Source organism: Nerophis ophidion, linkage group LG20, assembly GCF_033978795.1.
Source record: "Nerophis ophidion isolate RoL-2023_Sa linkage group LG20, RoL_Noph_v1.0, whole genome shotgun sequence".
Lineage (NCBI taxonomy): Eukaryota > Metazoa > Chordata > Actinopteri > Syngnathiformes > Syngnathidae > Nerophis > Nerophis ophidion.
In genome coordinates this window covers 16,681,381-16,697,474 of record NC_084630.1, presented here as the reverse complement: position 1 = coordinate 16,697,474, position 16,094 = coordinate 16,681,381, and the positions used below count along the sequence as shown (strand labels likewise).

At 40.5% G+C, this 16,094-nt stretch overlaps 1 protein-coding gene across 2 annotated transcripts in view; it reads right to left on the bottom strand.

Moving 5' to 3' along the window:
• Positions 1-16,094, bottom strand: part of LOC133538809 (neuronal acetylcholine receptor subunit beta-2-like) — a 67,691-nt gene that overhangs the window by 13,930 nt on the left and 37,667 nt on the right. For both annotated transcript variants that reach the window (XM_061880615.1, XM_061880614.1), the window contains one exon: positions 10,356-10,501. In XM_061880615.1, coding sequence (XP_061736599.1) covers positions 10,356-10,501 — 146 coding nt within the window. The remainder of the gene's footprint in view (positions 1-10,355; positions 10,502-16,094) is intronic.

Sequence of the window (16,094 nt, the reverse complement as noted above, 5' to 3'; positions counted from 1 at the left end):
TTATCTTTGCACAACAAAAGGAGCCCACTTCCGGGTTTGCATGCGGTCATAATAAGTGGTGTGATTAATATTGATCCATTTATGATTACGCAATGTTTTTTTTTATAAATCACATGAGTTAACGCGTTAACATTGATAGCCCTAATATACATATAAGTACATATATACTCATATATATATATATATATATACTCATATATATATATATACAAAAGTGTATATATGTATATATATATGTGTACATACATACATGTATATGTACATACATACATACATATATACTCATATATACACATACATACATACATATATACACATACATATACACATATATATACATTCATACACATACACACACACATATACACACATATATATATATATATATATATATATATATATATATATATATATATATATACATATACTGAACAAAACTATAAAAGCTTCACTTTTGTTTTTTTCTCCCATTTTTCACAAGTTGACTTGAAGATTTTAAACTTTTACTACATACCATAAATACCTTTTCCTCTCAGATATTGTTCTCAAATCTGTCTGAATCTGATAATCCATCCCAACTCACAGGTGTGGCTTATCAAGATGCTCATTAAATATATATATTTATAAATGATTTTTCAAAAATGGCTAATGTGATTTGGTGTCTTGCCATATTTTGTATGAATACAGAATTTAAATTCCTGCTTTAGGAACACTTGCATTCAGAGAAGCTACACTTCCATGTTTAAAAAATAGTTTCACGCATAAATAACAACACATGGATTGTCATGATCATGATCCATCCATCTGTTTTCTACCGCTTGTTTATTTTTTTGGCATCACAACATCAATCGTTTTTTTTAATTTATATTATGTTTATAAACTCAGGAAATACATCCCTGGACACATGAGGACTTTGAATATGACCAATATATGATCCTGTAACTACTTGGTATCGGATAGATACCAAATTTGTGGTATCATCCAAAACTAATGTAAAGTATCAAACAACAGAAGAAGTGATTATTACAATTTTAACAGAAGTGTTGATAGAACATGTTAAAAGAGGAAGTGGGCTGATATTAACAGCAAATGAACAAGTAATAATTCATATTCTAACAATTGTCCTTAATAATTTTGACAAAATAATAGAATGATAAATGACACAATATGTTACTGCATTCGTCAGCAGCTAAAATAGGAGCCTTTGTTTGCTTACTTGCTAATAAAAGAAAAGTTGTCTTGAATGTTCACTATTTTTATTGAAGGACAAACTTGCAATAAGAAACATATGTTTAATGTACTGTAAGATTTTTTGTTAAAATAAAGCCAATAATGCAATTTTTTGTGGTCCCCTTTATTTAGACAAGTACCGAAAAAATGTTTGAACCGGTACCAAAATATTGGTACAACAGAACAAAAACCCTGGAGCTAAGCATAACACTACAACAGAACAATCAACACGTTTTTGTACCTAAATCTAGCCAACCACGGAGGGCACCATGCAATGTAAACCAATCAGTGGCGAAGTAAATCGGGTCTTGGTGTCTTTTTTTTCACACACACACTCCAGCGCAGTGTTGTCAACTTGGCGACTTTCTCACTAAATCTAGAATCTTTTCAACTCCTCTTAGTGACGTTCTTTCTCAAAAGCAACAAGCGGTATATCTTGCATTTTGTTGGGATGTTTGGAGTCAGAAAGCGCGTAGCACTTTAACGTTCTCAACGTACACGTGGGGCTGCTGTGAGCATTTCCCCTCAGGCGGTCCGCTGTCAACTGAATGTCTGTTCTTAGACAGCTTGTAATGAAAACACATTCCAGTGTACTATTAAATGCTATGACAATGAAGTCCATTCCATTGTCATCAGAGCAGAGAGGAGACCCACACCCACTCTGTGCAAAGCTGCCGCTGTTTCTGCCTTGGCTGAGATGTAAATGTTTCATCACTGTCATGCTTAAAATAAAAACAAACCTATCATTCAAATTATTAAGCTAGTCAATAGGTTAGGTTCGTTCATGAATATCTCAGCCTTTCAGTCTTTTGATCAAATTTGATATTTGATACTAATCATAATTTGCACTTTTTAACTGACAGATTCTTTTCTTTAAGTTAATGGATTTCAATACATTGAAGTTGATGGTTCTATTATGTGCCAATAATATCAATCAATCAATCAATGTTTACTTATATAGCCCTAAATCACTAGTGTCTCAAAGGGCTGCACAGACCACCACGACATCCTCGGTAGGCCCACATAAGGGCAAGGAAAGGAAAACTCACACCCAGTGGGACATCGGTGACAATAATGACCCAGTGGGACGTCGGTGACAATGATGACTATGAGAACCTTAGAGAGGAGGAAAGCAATGGATGTCGAGCGGGTCTAACATGATACAGTGAAAGTGCAATCCACAATGGATCCAACACAGTTGCGAGAGTCCAGTCCAAAGCGGATCCAACACAGCAGCGAGAGTCCCGTTCACAGCGGAGCCAGCAGGAAACCATCCCAAGCGGAGGCGGATCAGCAGCGCAGAGATGTCCCCAGCCGATACACAGGCGAGCAGTACATGGCCACCGGATAGGACCGGACCCCCTCCACAAGGGAGTTTGGGACATAGAAGAAAAAGAAAAGAAACGGCAGATCAACTGGTCTAAAAAGGGAGTCTATTTAAAGGCTAGAGTATACAAATGAGTTTTAAGGTGAGACTTAAATGCTTCTACTGAGGTGGCATCGCGAACTGTTACCGGGAGGGTATTCCAGAGTACTGGAGCCCGAACGGAAAACGCTCTATAGCCCGCAGACTTTTTTTGGGCTTTGGGAATCACTAATAAGCCGGAGTCCTTTGAACGCAGATTTCTTGCCGGGACATATGGTACAATACAATCGGCAAGATAGGATGGAGCTAGACCGTGTAGTATTTTATACGTAAGTAGTAAAACCTTAAAGTCACATCTTAAGTGCACAGGAAGCCAGTGCAGGTGAGCCAGTACAGGCGTAATGTGATCAAACTTTCTTGTTCTTGTCAAAAGTCTAGCAGCCGCATTTTGTACCAACTGTAATCTTTTAATGCTAGACATGGGGAGACCCGAAAATAATGAGTTACAGTAATCGAGACGAGACGTAACAAACGCATGGATAATGATCTCAGCGTCTTTAGTGGACAGAATGGAGCGAATTTTAGCGATATTACGGAGATGAAAGAAGGCCGTTTTAGTAACGCTTTTAATGTGTGCCTCAAAGGAGAGAGTTGGGTCGAAGATAATACCCAGATTCTTTACCGTCTCGCCTTGTTTAATTGTTTGGTTGTCAAATGTTAGAGTTGTATTATTAAATAGAGTTCGGTGTCTAGCAGGACCGATAATCAGCATTTCCGTTTTTTTGGCGTTGAGTTGCAAAAAGTTAGCGGACATCCATTGTTTAATTTCATTAAGACACGCCTCCAGCTGACTACAATCCGGCGTGTTGGTCAGCTTTAGGGGCATGTAGAGCTGGGTGTCATCAGCATAACAGTGAAAGCTAATACCGTATTTGCGTATGATGTCACCTAGCGGCAGCATGTAGATGCTGAAGAGTGCAGGGCCAAGGACCGAACCCTGGGGAACTCCACACGTTACCTTAACGTAGTCCGAGGTCAGATTGTTATGGGAGACACACTGCATCCTATCAGTAAGATAAGAGTTAAACCAAGACAGGGCTAAGTCTGACATACCAATTCGTGTTTTGATACGTTCTAATTAAAATATTATGATCGACGGTATCCACACAGAAAGATCCCGAGCCTGGATTTGAACCCAGCCCTGCGATGAGGCGGCGACTTGTCCAGGGTGTACCCCGCCTTCCGCCCGATTGTAGCTGAGATAGGCGCCAGTGCCCCCCGCGACCCCGAAAGGGAATAAGCGGTAGAAAATGGATGGATGGATCGACGGTATCGAAAGCAGCGCTAAAATCGAGGAGCAGCAACATAGACGACGCATCAGAATCCATCGTTAGCAATAATACAGGACCCACCTGTTTTTTATGTGTCTATTTAAAACAAATAAACACATCGTTCTGACACTAAAAAAAACACATGTAATTGTCTTTTCACCATGCAAAGCTTACATCTGTATCGAATCATATTGCATCGAATCGCAATGTTTTATAAAGCATTGCTAGTGTATTGTATCGCAACCTATGTATCAAGATTCATATCGGATCGTCATTTAAGATAGAGATGCACACCCCTAATTTTTATATATATATATCAATCAATCAATGATTACTTATATAGCCCTAAATCACTAGTGTCTCAAAGGGCTGCACAAACCACCACGACATCCTCGGTAGGCCCACATATGGGCAAGGAAAACTCACACCCAGTGGGACATCGGTGACAAAAATGACCCAGTGGGACGTCGGTGACAATGATGACTATGAGAACCCTGGAGAGGAGGAAAGCAATGGATGTCGAGCGGGTCTAACATGATACTGTGAAAGTTCAATCCACAATGGATCCAACACAGTCGCGAGAGTCCAGTCCAAAGCGGATCCAACACAGCAGCGAGAGTCCCGTTCACAGCGGAGCCAGTAGGAAACCATCCCAAGCGGAGGCGGATCAGCAGCGCAGAGATGTCCCCAGCCGATACACAGGCAAGCAGTACATGGCCACCGGATCGGACCGGACCCCTCCACAAGGGAGAGTGGGACATAGAAGAAAAAGAAAAGAAACGGCAGATCAACTGGTCTAAAAAGGGAGTCTATTTAAAAGGCTAGAGTATACAAATGAGTTTTAAGGTGAGACTTAAATGCTTCTACTGAGGTGGCATCTCGAACTGTTACCGGGAGGGCATTCCAGAGTACTGGAGCCCGAACGGAAAACGCTCTATAGCCCGCAGACTCTTTTTGGGCTTTGGGAATCACTAATAAGCCGGAGTCCTTTGAACGCAGATTTCTTGCCGGGACATATGGTACAATACAATCGGCAAGATAGGATGGAGCTAGACCGTGTAGTATTTTATACGTAAGTAGTAAAACCTTAAAGTCACATCTTAAGTGCACAGGAAGCCAGTGCAGGTGAGCCAGTACAGGCGTAATGTGATCAAACTTTCTTGTTCTTGTCAAAAGTCTAGCAGCCGCATTTTGTACCAACTGTAATCTTTTAATGCTAGACATGGGGAGACCCGAAAATAATACGTTACAGTGGTCGAGGCGAGACGTAACAAACGCATGGATAATGATCTCAGCGTCTTTAGTGGACAGAATGGAGCAAATTTTAGCGATATTACGGAGATGAAAGAAGGCCGTTTTAGTAACGCTTTTAATGTGTGCCTCAAAGGAGAGAGTTGGGTCGAAGATAACACCCAGATTCTTTACAGTGTCGCCTTGTTTAATTGTTTGGTTGTCAAATGTTAGAGTTGTATTATTAAATAGAGTTCGGTGTCTAGCAGGACCGATAATCAGCATTTCCGTTTTTTTGGCGTTGAGTTGCAAAAAGTTAGCGGACATCCATTGTTTAATTTCATTAAGACACGCCTCAGCTGACTACAATCCGGCGTGTTGGTCAGCTTTAGGGGCATGTAGAGTTGGGTGTCATCAGCATAGCAGTGAAATCTAATACCGTATTTGCGTATGATGTCACCTAGCGGCAGCATGTAGATGCTGAAGAGTGCAGGGCCAAGGACCGAACCCTGGGGAACTCCACACGTTACCTTAACGTAGTCCGAGGTCACATTGTTATGGGAGACACACTGCATCCTATCAGTAAGATAAGAGTAAAACCAAGACAGGGCTAAGTCTGACATACCAATTCGTGTTTTGATACGTTCTAATAAAATATTATGATCGACGGAATCGAAAGCAGCGCTAAGATCGAGGAGCAGCAACATAGATGACGCATCAGAATCCATCATTGGCAATAGATCATTAGTCATTTTTGCGAGGGCTGTCTCCGTGGAGTGATTTGCCCTGAAACCGGATTGAAAGGTTTCACATAGATTGTTAGACGCTAAGTGTTCATTTAACTGCTCCGCAACAATTTTTTCGAGGATTTTTGAAATAAAGGGAAGGTGAGACACCGGTCGGTAGTTTACCATGAGGTCAGGATCGAGGTTAGGTCTTTTAAGAAGAGGATGAATAACCGCTTTTTTGAATGCTAGGGGAACAGTGCCCGAGGAGAGTGATAAGTTTATAATATTTAGCACTGATGGACCTAATAATACAAAGAGCTCCTTGATCAGTTTCCCAGGGAGAGGGTCAAGTAAACATGTTGTCTGTTTTATTCCATTTACACGTTGTAACAATTCCTCTAATGTTATTTCATCAAAACGAGAGAAACTATTTTGGAGGGCAGTATCCGCCGTATATACCATCGTATCAGTGTTAATAGAACCCCGTTGTAGCTGGGACGCATTGTCTTTAATCTCCTTTCTAATGACTTCAATTTTCTTACTAAAGAATTGCATAAAGTCATCAGCTGAGTGGGTTGAGCTACTGGAAGGGGTCCCTTGTTGGGTTAGCGATGCTACCGTACTAAACAAAAATTTAGGATCGTTTTTATTACGGTGGATGAGATTTGAGTAATATTTAGCTTTAGCTAAGGTAAGCATGCGTTTGTAAGTTATTAAACCATCACTCCATGCTTGATGGTGCACCTCAAGTTTAGTCGTGCGCCATTTGCGTTCCAGCTTTCTACATAATAATTTTTGAGCTCTAGTTTCTTCTGTAAACCACGGGGTGCGCTTTTTTGGAGCCTTTTTTAACTTTAGCGGTGCTATGTTATCAATGGTTTCGCGCAGGGCGCCGTTAAAGTTGTTAGTGAGGTTATCAATAGAGCCCACATACTTTGGGAATGGTTGCCATTACCGAGGGCAGTAAGTCAGCAAGAGTTGTCGTGGCCGTATTAATGTTGCGGCTGCTATAGCAATTATTATTATTAGTTTGACGAACATGCGTCTGAACCTCAAATTTTATAAGGTAATGATCGGACAATACTTTAGTATACGGGAGTATCGTAACTTTGGAAACGGTGATACCCCTGACAAGCACTAGGTCTATCGTATTACCGTTGCGATGCGTGGGTTCATTTATTATTTGTGTGAGACCACAGCTATCAATTATAGTCTGGAGCGCTACGCACGGTGGGTCCGATGGGGTATTCATATGGATATTAAAGTCCCCCATTATGATTATATTATCGGCGTGTGTCACTAGATCAGCAACAAACTCTGAGAATTCGTTGATAAAGTCCGAACAGGGCCCTGGGGGGCGGTAGATAACAGCCAGGTGTAGAGGCAGCGGTGTGACAGACCTCCTAGTAAGCACCTCAAACAATTTATATTTATTATTTATGTTAGGACTAAGGTTAAAGTTTTCGTTGTATATTAGTGCGACCCCCCCACTCCTTTTAAGCGGACGGGAAATATGCGCATGTGTAAAGTTAGGAGGACATGCCTCATTTAGCGCAAAAAAGTCGTTTGGTTTAAGCCAGGTTTCGCTGAGACCGATGACGTTAAGATTGTTGTCTCTGATAATATCATTAACTAACAACGTTTTGGGAGACAATGATCTTATGTTTAAAAAACCTATATTATAGGTAGTGGGCTGTTTTAGGGAATTTTTGATCAAATTATCCGTATTAGCAATATTAATAATGTTGTGTTTATTATGCCCAGTGCATTCAGTATAGTTACGACCATATCTAGGAATTGATACGACAGGAATTTTCCGATTGTTTGATTGTTGCTTTGATAAACTGCACGCATCATGGTTAGCCACCTCAGTAACGGGAATTTTCCGATTGTTTGTTTGTTGCTTTGATAAACTGCACGCATCATGGTTAGCCACCTCAGTAACGGGAATTTTCCGAGTGTTTGTTTGTTGCTTTGATAAACTGCACGCATCATAGTTAGCCACCTCAGTAAAACACATGTCCAACTCTGAAACACTCAAAGCAGAAAAAACTTGTTCTAATTTAACTGACTCCTTACCCAGACCAGTAGTCTCGCATTTTCCATTCAAATCCGTCTTCAGGATGGAGGGAAGTTGTGTTCTGTGGGGATTAGCCTTCTGCTTTGTTTTTAGCCCCGCTCAACATCCGCGTTTCCGATCACACCGCTGCCGTCTGCTCCGTAGACGGCCCCCGCTGCTATTATACTCTCCTGCTTCACAGGCCGCTGGATGTAGCCGCCGATGTATTCCCATATATATATATATATATATATATATATATATATATATATATATATATATATATATATATATATATATATATATATATATATATATATATATATATATATATATATAAACCCTGTCTCCATATGAGTTGGGAAATTATGTTAGATGTAAATATAAACGGAATACAATGATTTGCTACAAAGACAACATATTTGATGTTCAAACTGATAAACATTTTGTTTTTTGCAAATAGTCATTAACTTTAGAATTTGATGCCAGCAACACGTGACAAAGAAGTTGGGAAAGGTGGCAATAAATACTGATAAAGTTGAAGAATAATCATTAAACACTTATTTGGAACATCCCACAGGTGTGAGGGCTAATTGGGAACAGGCGGGTGCCATGATTGGGTATAAAAAAAGCTTCCCAAAAAATGCTCAGTCTTTCACAAGAAAGGATGGGGCGAGGTACACCCCTTTGTCCACAACTGCGTGAGCAAATAGCCAAACAGTTTAAGAACAACGTTTCTCACAGTGCAATTGCAAGAAATTTTGGGATTTTAACATCTATGGTCCATAATATTATAAAAAGGTTCATAGAATCTGGAGAAATCACTCCACGTAAGCGGCATGGCCGGAAACCAACATTAAATGACCGTGACCTTCGATCCCTCAGACAGCACTGTATCAAAAACCGACGACAATCTCTAAAGGATATCACCACATGGGCTCAGGAACACTTCAAAGAACCACTGTCAATAAATACAGTTCCTCGCTACATCCGAAAATGCACGTTAAAGCTCTACTTTGCAAAGCGAAAGCCATTTATCAACAACATCCTGGAACGCTGCCGGCTTATCTGGGCCCGAAATCATCTAAGATGGACTGATGCAAAGTGGAAAAGTGTTTTGCGGTCTGACGAGTCCACATTTCAAAATTGTTTTTTGGAATTTTCGACATCGTGTCAAATGGACCAAAGGGGAAGCGAACCATCCAGACTGTTATCGACGCAAAGTTCAAAAGCCAGCATCTCGGATGGTATGGGGGTGCATTAGTGCCAAGGCATGGGTAACTTACACATCTGTGAAGGCACCATTAATGCTGAAAGGTACATACAGCTTTTGGAACAACATATGCTGCCATCTAAGCGCCGTCGTTTTTCATGGACTTATTTCAGCAAGACAATTCCAAGCCACATTCAGCACGTGTTACAACAGCGTGGCTTCGTAAAAAAAGAGTGCGTGTACTTTCCTGGCCCGCCTGCAGTCCAGACCTGTCTCCCATCGAAAATGTACGGCGCATTATGAAGCCTAAAATACGACAACAGAGACCCCGGACTGTTGAACGACTGAAGCTCTACATAAAACAAGAATGGGAAAGAATTCCACTTTCAAAGCTTCAACAATTAGTTTCCTCAGTTTCCAAACGTTTATTGAGTGTTGTTAAAAGAAAAGGTGATGTAACACAGTGGTGAACATGCCCTTTCCCAACTACTTTGGCACATGTTGCAGCCATAAAATTCTAAGTTAAATATTTTTAGCAAAAAAAATAAAGTTGATGAGTCTGAACATCAAAATATCTTGTCTTTGTAGTACATTCAATTGAATATGGGTTGAAAAGGATTTGCAAATCACTGTATTCCGTTTATATTTACATCTAATACAATTTCCCAACTCCTATTGAAACAGGGTTTGTTTATGGTTACATTATGGGCAGTCAGTTTTTGGCCCTTCGGACAAATTTTGGACACCCTGATGTACACCTTGTCTGCCAGCATTTTACACCATGCTGTGCCGTGCTGCACAGTCTCTGCAGCTTCTTTGTACAGCCTGCACCTGGGGTCCTGTCTGATGTGGTAGACCCCATTGTATTAACCTTGTGATCCCGGGCAGCCATTTTTCATGCTTTTGTACTGTCTTTCAGTCCAGTCTTTTCCAACCACTGGAATGTTTTCTCGATGCCAGTAATTGGCAAGTTGTGGGTGGTATATGCCATGCAGGGGGTTGGTTTTCCATGATAGACACCCTTGCTCTTTCTCTTTATTGGGCTTCACTTAGCAGGTAGACCTTGGGGGCCATATTTTTTAAATCTATTCCTGGAGGCCTGTGGTTTCCTCATGAGACACTCGTTTTTTGACCCCCTCGTTTCACATAAGGTGTGTGTGTGTGTGTGTGTGTGTGCGTGTGTGTGTGTGTGGCTTACTTTGCGTCCTCAGCGACGGGTGTGTTGTAGCTTTGAAACAGCGGCTGCATGAAGAGCCCCAGTGTTCCGACCACACACACCAAGATGAAGATCCAAAGAAACAAACGGTCTATCACCATGGCAACATACTTCCAGTCCTCTATTATCTGAAAAATAAGACAAATGAGAACAAGGAGTAAGAATGTTTAAATTTATAGCTTATGTTTTTTTATTCATGGCTGCCAGTTTACAAATGCATGCTTACAAACCACTAAGCTAATGTGCAATTATAATTTTGTAATATTTATTAAGCATGGGAGCTTTGTAGACGTTTGGAAACCTACAAATGTGGAAGATGTTTCCCTGATGTACACTCTGATTGAAATCTCAGATAACGATATTCTTTGTGCTGTGTTTAAATTTAGCAAGCAGCATCCAAATCAACGATGCCGATAAATGTTGCCGATAAATGCTAATGTGAGAATGTGCCTCTGGGGCATGGGCCAAATATAGCAGTTTTAAGTCTATAGTAGGCCTGGGCGAAATGGCTCCAAAATACATTTCCCCGTTTTTCTTTTACAAAAAAAATCAATATACGTTTGTTTCTGATTTTTGTCCCTACTTTTTTAAAAAAAAAACTTAAATACAAATGACAAAGATCATTGAAAACAATGTTGTCTTTTATTTAATCAAAAACTAGTAGTTTGAAAAGACACTGCATATACTGCATCTTGCTCTTAGCAAAATTCTAATTTGTATATTGTTGTTCTTTTTAGTACTTTTTATGGAATATTGAGAAAATGGATGGATGGATGGATGGATGGATTTTTAAATAAAATTTAGAGCATGCAAATAAACAATCTCCAACATTGAGGTCAATAAAGTGCAAAATTCAAACTTCTGTCTTACATGAAATACTTCATCCATCCATCCATTTTCTACCGCTTATTCCATTTAGGGTCGCGGGGGGCGCTGGTGCCTATCTCAGCTACAATCGGGCGGAAGGCGGTGTATACCCTGGACAAGACGTCAGCTCATCTTCCGTAAATAAAAATGTGACATTGTATCCAAATAAATAATGGAGTGAAACACTGAGAGGACTATAGTTTGTTTCAGTAAGTGTATAATGTAAATGCAGCTTTTTTCATTCACAAATCTTGGCGGTGTGCAGAGCAGACTGCTTTGGTGATCGTTCTCCGCATTGTGCTTCTTTCTCATCATACATGGCATCTTCATACATTCTTAGTGCAAATGATTCCACCATTATAAGGTTATTTTTAGCCCAGAGTTTGTTTGTTGTTGTGTCTTGTTTGCCTCTTAAAGACTTGTATTTTCCGCACGGATGTCGCAAGCTACGAGAAGCTCCTGAGGGGCAACAAATATGCCATAGCAAGAGGAGAAAAAAAAATAATAATTGAAATCGTCTGCAACAAAAACCTAATATATCGATAGAATCTGCCATGCGGATACATCGATAATACATCGATAAAATCGATGTATTAGCCCTGTTTAGCCCCATACCGCCATATTTAAAGAGGTGGAGAAAGTCCCGTCTGATATATGGCAACTTACTTGCTTGAAAGAGGTCATCATGAAAATGTAATGATGATGGGGGGCCAAACGAAATGACACAGTGGGCCAAATTTGTCTCACTTTGGGCATTCCTGATCTAAATATCAGGTATTGTCTTGCTGAAAAAAGCAGGGGTGTCCATGAAAAAGACGGGATTTGGATGGCAACATATGTTGTTCCAAAACCTGTATGTACCTTTCAGCATTAATGGTGCCTTCACAGATGTGTAAGTTACCCATGCCTTGGGCACTAATGCACCCAGATACCATCACAGATGCTGGCTTTTGAACTTTGCGTTGATAGCAGTCTGGATGGTTCGCTTTCCCTTTGGTCCTGATGACACGATGTCGAATATTTCCAAAAATAATTTGAAATGTGGACTCGTCAGACCACAGAACACTTTTACGCTTTGCATCAGTCCATCTCAGATGATCTCGGGCTCAGAGAAGCCGGCGGCGTTTCTGGATGTTGTTGATAAATGGCTTTCGCTTTGCATAGTAGAGCTTCAACTTGCACTTACAGGTCTAGCTACCAACTGTATTTAGTGACAGTGGTTTTCTGAAGTGTTCCTGAGCCCATGTGGTGATTGATGTCGGTTTTTGATACAGTGCCGTCTGAGGGATCCAAGGTCACAGTCATTCAATGTTGGTTTACAGCCATGCTGCTTACGTGGAGTGATTTCTCCAGATTCTCTGAACCTTTTGATGATATTAGAAACCATGGATGTTGAAATCCCTAAATTTCTTGCAATTGCACTTTGAGAAAAGTTGTTCTTAAACTGTTTGACTATTTACTCACGGAGTTGTGCACAAAGGGGTGTACCTCGCCCCATCCTTTCTTGTGAAAGACTGAGCATTTTTTGGGAAGCTGTTTTTATACCCAATTATGGCACCCATCTGTTCCCAATTATCCTGCACACCTGTGGGATGTTACAAATAAGTGTTTGATGAGCATTCCTAAACTTTATCAGTATTTATTGCCACCTTTCCCAACTTCTTTGTCACGTGTTGCTGGCATCAAATTCTAAAGTTAATGATTATTTGCAAAAAAAATTAATAAAAAATGTTTATGAGTTTGAACATCAAATATGTTGACTTTGTAGCATATTCAACTGAATATGGGTTGAAAAGGATTTGCAAATCATTGGATTCCGTTTATATTTACATCTAACACAATTTCCCAACTCATATGGTTTGTATTTCGGGGTATGTTAAAATTGTCTTCACAACAATACTATTGAAGACTGTTTACATTAGTAAGCCTGTACTTTACTAAAACAAAAGTTTTACAGTTTCACATGAACACCAACACCTCCTATCGTTCCCAACAGTGTGAGAACACGTCTACACCATGAATTGACTTACGTGGACCCCGACTTAAACAAGTTGAAAATCTTATTCAGGTGTCACCATTTAGTGGTCAATTGTACGGAATAGGTACTGTACTGTGCAATCTACTATTAAAAGTTGTAATAAATCAATACATTGATCAAGGATAATAGGCATGAGGTTTAGCTAATCACAAGCCTTTCTACTGCCCAGAACACACCACTTTGAGTTTAATACTAGCAGACAGTCAACTATACACTTCTACGGACCCTTCATTGTGACCAAAATATATGTACGGACCGCAAGTAGTAAATCCTAAAAAAGGCACTCACCAACATTAGAGGATATATATTTTCTTATGCCACACACGTTATATAGCTTATTGTTGTTCATTTTAATACTGGGGTGCTATAAAGGAATTAACGGATGTAAAATAAGCATAGGTGGTACTGGTTACCTGGAAAAGGTGCACGATCAACTTAAACACATCATCGTAACATACAAATGAATGGACATTTTGTCAAGGACCATACAAAAGACGTGCAACACACCCAGAGATGAAATCATGGGGACATTTTGGCAAGGAGCCAGAACTTTGTCACCACCAACTCTTCCAATGGTCCTGAATGTTGAATATTTCTAAAACAGTCTGCCATATTTAAAAATGTGTTGATGGATTGGAATGGTGACCATTTTAATGTAGCCCACCAGTTCACTGTGTATGCAGTTTATACATGTTGTGAGATATTGTGTACAATATTCCATACCTGTAATATTACCACAGTGTTAACATCATTACAAAGCAAAATTCAAATTCAAAGCAAAACAATATATATTAAAGCAGGGTCTCATGGTCATCATGATCATGATTATTAAGGTTTTATTTTATGTATTTATTCTTTAAAGTTGTTTTAAAATAATTTAATTCCATTCATTAGATCATTATGTTTAAATAAATTATGCTAACCCCAATCCCAAGCCCTAACTCATCTTGTTTTTACTAATTCATCTATGTAAACTTTTTAAAATACTAACTGTAGCATTTTTTTCCATTATGCTAACCCTAACCCTAAATATATGTTTTTACGTACTAAAATCCCTGACACAAGGACTACAGCTAAAATGGCGGATGTAGTTAGAGAACTACAAAAAAAATGGCAGCCCAATATGATGGAGACCAACTTTCGGTTTTACTTCCCCCCATTGGAGCCCCCTGAATGAGTGGTGCATTTAGGCCATGCCCACAGTGTTGGACATAAGCACCCACTGACCCAATTGAAAAACCCCTTTTCAGTAAATTTCAAAACTTAACAAAACATTTCCAAAGTCAGATAGACACATTCACACTCACATTTACACATTAGGGTCAATTTAGTGTTGCCAATCAGCCTATCCCCATGCATGTCTTTGGGGGTGGGAGGAAGCCAGAATATCCGGAGGGAACCCATGCATTTACAGGGAGAACATGCAAACTCCACACAGAAAGCCTCGGGATCGAACCCAAAATCTATTATTCTAAATTTCTGAGATACTAATATTTGAATTTTCATTAATTTTCAGTAATAATCATCAAAATCAAAAGTAATAAATGTAATAAACATTTGAAATAGATCAGTCTCTGCGGAAGGCAGAGACTCAGCAAAACTCTGAACCGATCACCACTTGGTTGCGAGTGGGCTCTGATGGTGGTGAAGGATGACGGACAGACCTGGCAGGCCCAAGATTATAGTGAGGGTCTGCTGAAAACGTCTAGCAGAGTCTCCTGTCAGAGTGAGTTTCAAGTCTCACCTGCGGAAGAACTTCGAACATGTTACGAAGGAGGCGCTGGACATTGAGTTTGAGTGGAACAAGTTCCGTGGCTCTATTTTCGAAGCAGCCAATCTGAGTTGCGGCCGCAAGGTGGTCGGTGCCTGTCATGGCGGTAATCCCAGAACCCGCTGAAGGACACCAGTGGTGAGGGATGCCCTCAAGCAGAAGAAGGCTTATCGGGTCTTTTTGGCTCATGGGAGTACGGAGGCAGTGCCAAGCGGTGTGCGGCTTTTATGGTTGCAGACACACAATCTCAGACATGGGAGGGGTTTAAAAAAACCATGGAAAACGACTTCCAGATGGCTTTAAGGTGTTCTGGACCACCATACTCCGCCTCATGAGGGAGAAGCAGTGCACAGTCAACACCATATATAGTGGGGACAAAGTGCAGCTGATGTCAACTGGGGATATTGTGGATCAAATATACTTAATTCTCCTTAATCCCATTTACACGTTTTCCAATGAGGAAGCAGTGCCTAGAGACTCTCCGGCAGGCTCTCCTATTTCGGGGACTGAGGTTAGTTTAGAAGCTCTTCGGTGGCAGGGCGGGTGAGATATGCCCGGAGTTCTTTCAGGCTCTGGATGCTGGGTTGTCATGGTTGACAAAACTCTACGGCATTGCGTGGACATCGGGGGTGGTGCCTTTGGATTAGCAGACTGGGTTGGTGGTTCCTCTTTTTAAAAAGGGGAACCGTATGGTGTGTTCCAATTATTGTGGGATCACACTCCTCAACCTTCCCGGTAAAGTATTTTCTGGTGTACTGGACAGGAGGCAATGCCGGATAATCAAACCTCGGATTCAGGAGGAACAGTGGGTTTTTTGTCCTGGTCGTGGAACTGTGGACCAACTCTATACTCTCGGCAGGATCTTTGAGGGTGCATGGGAGTTTGCCCAACCAGTCTACATGTGTTTTGTGGACTTGGAGAAGGCAGTCAACCGTTTCCCCCGGGACGTCCTGTGGACAGTGCTCAGAGAGTTTTGTGTATCAGACTGACTGATTGTGGCGGTTGTTCCGCTCCTTGCATGAACACTTTTCCACTTTGCATTAGT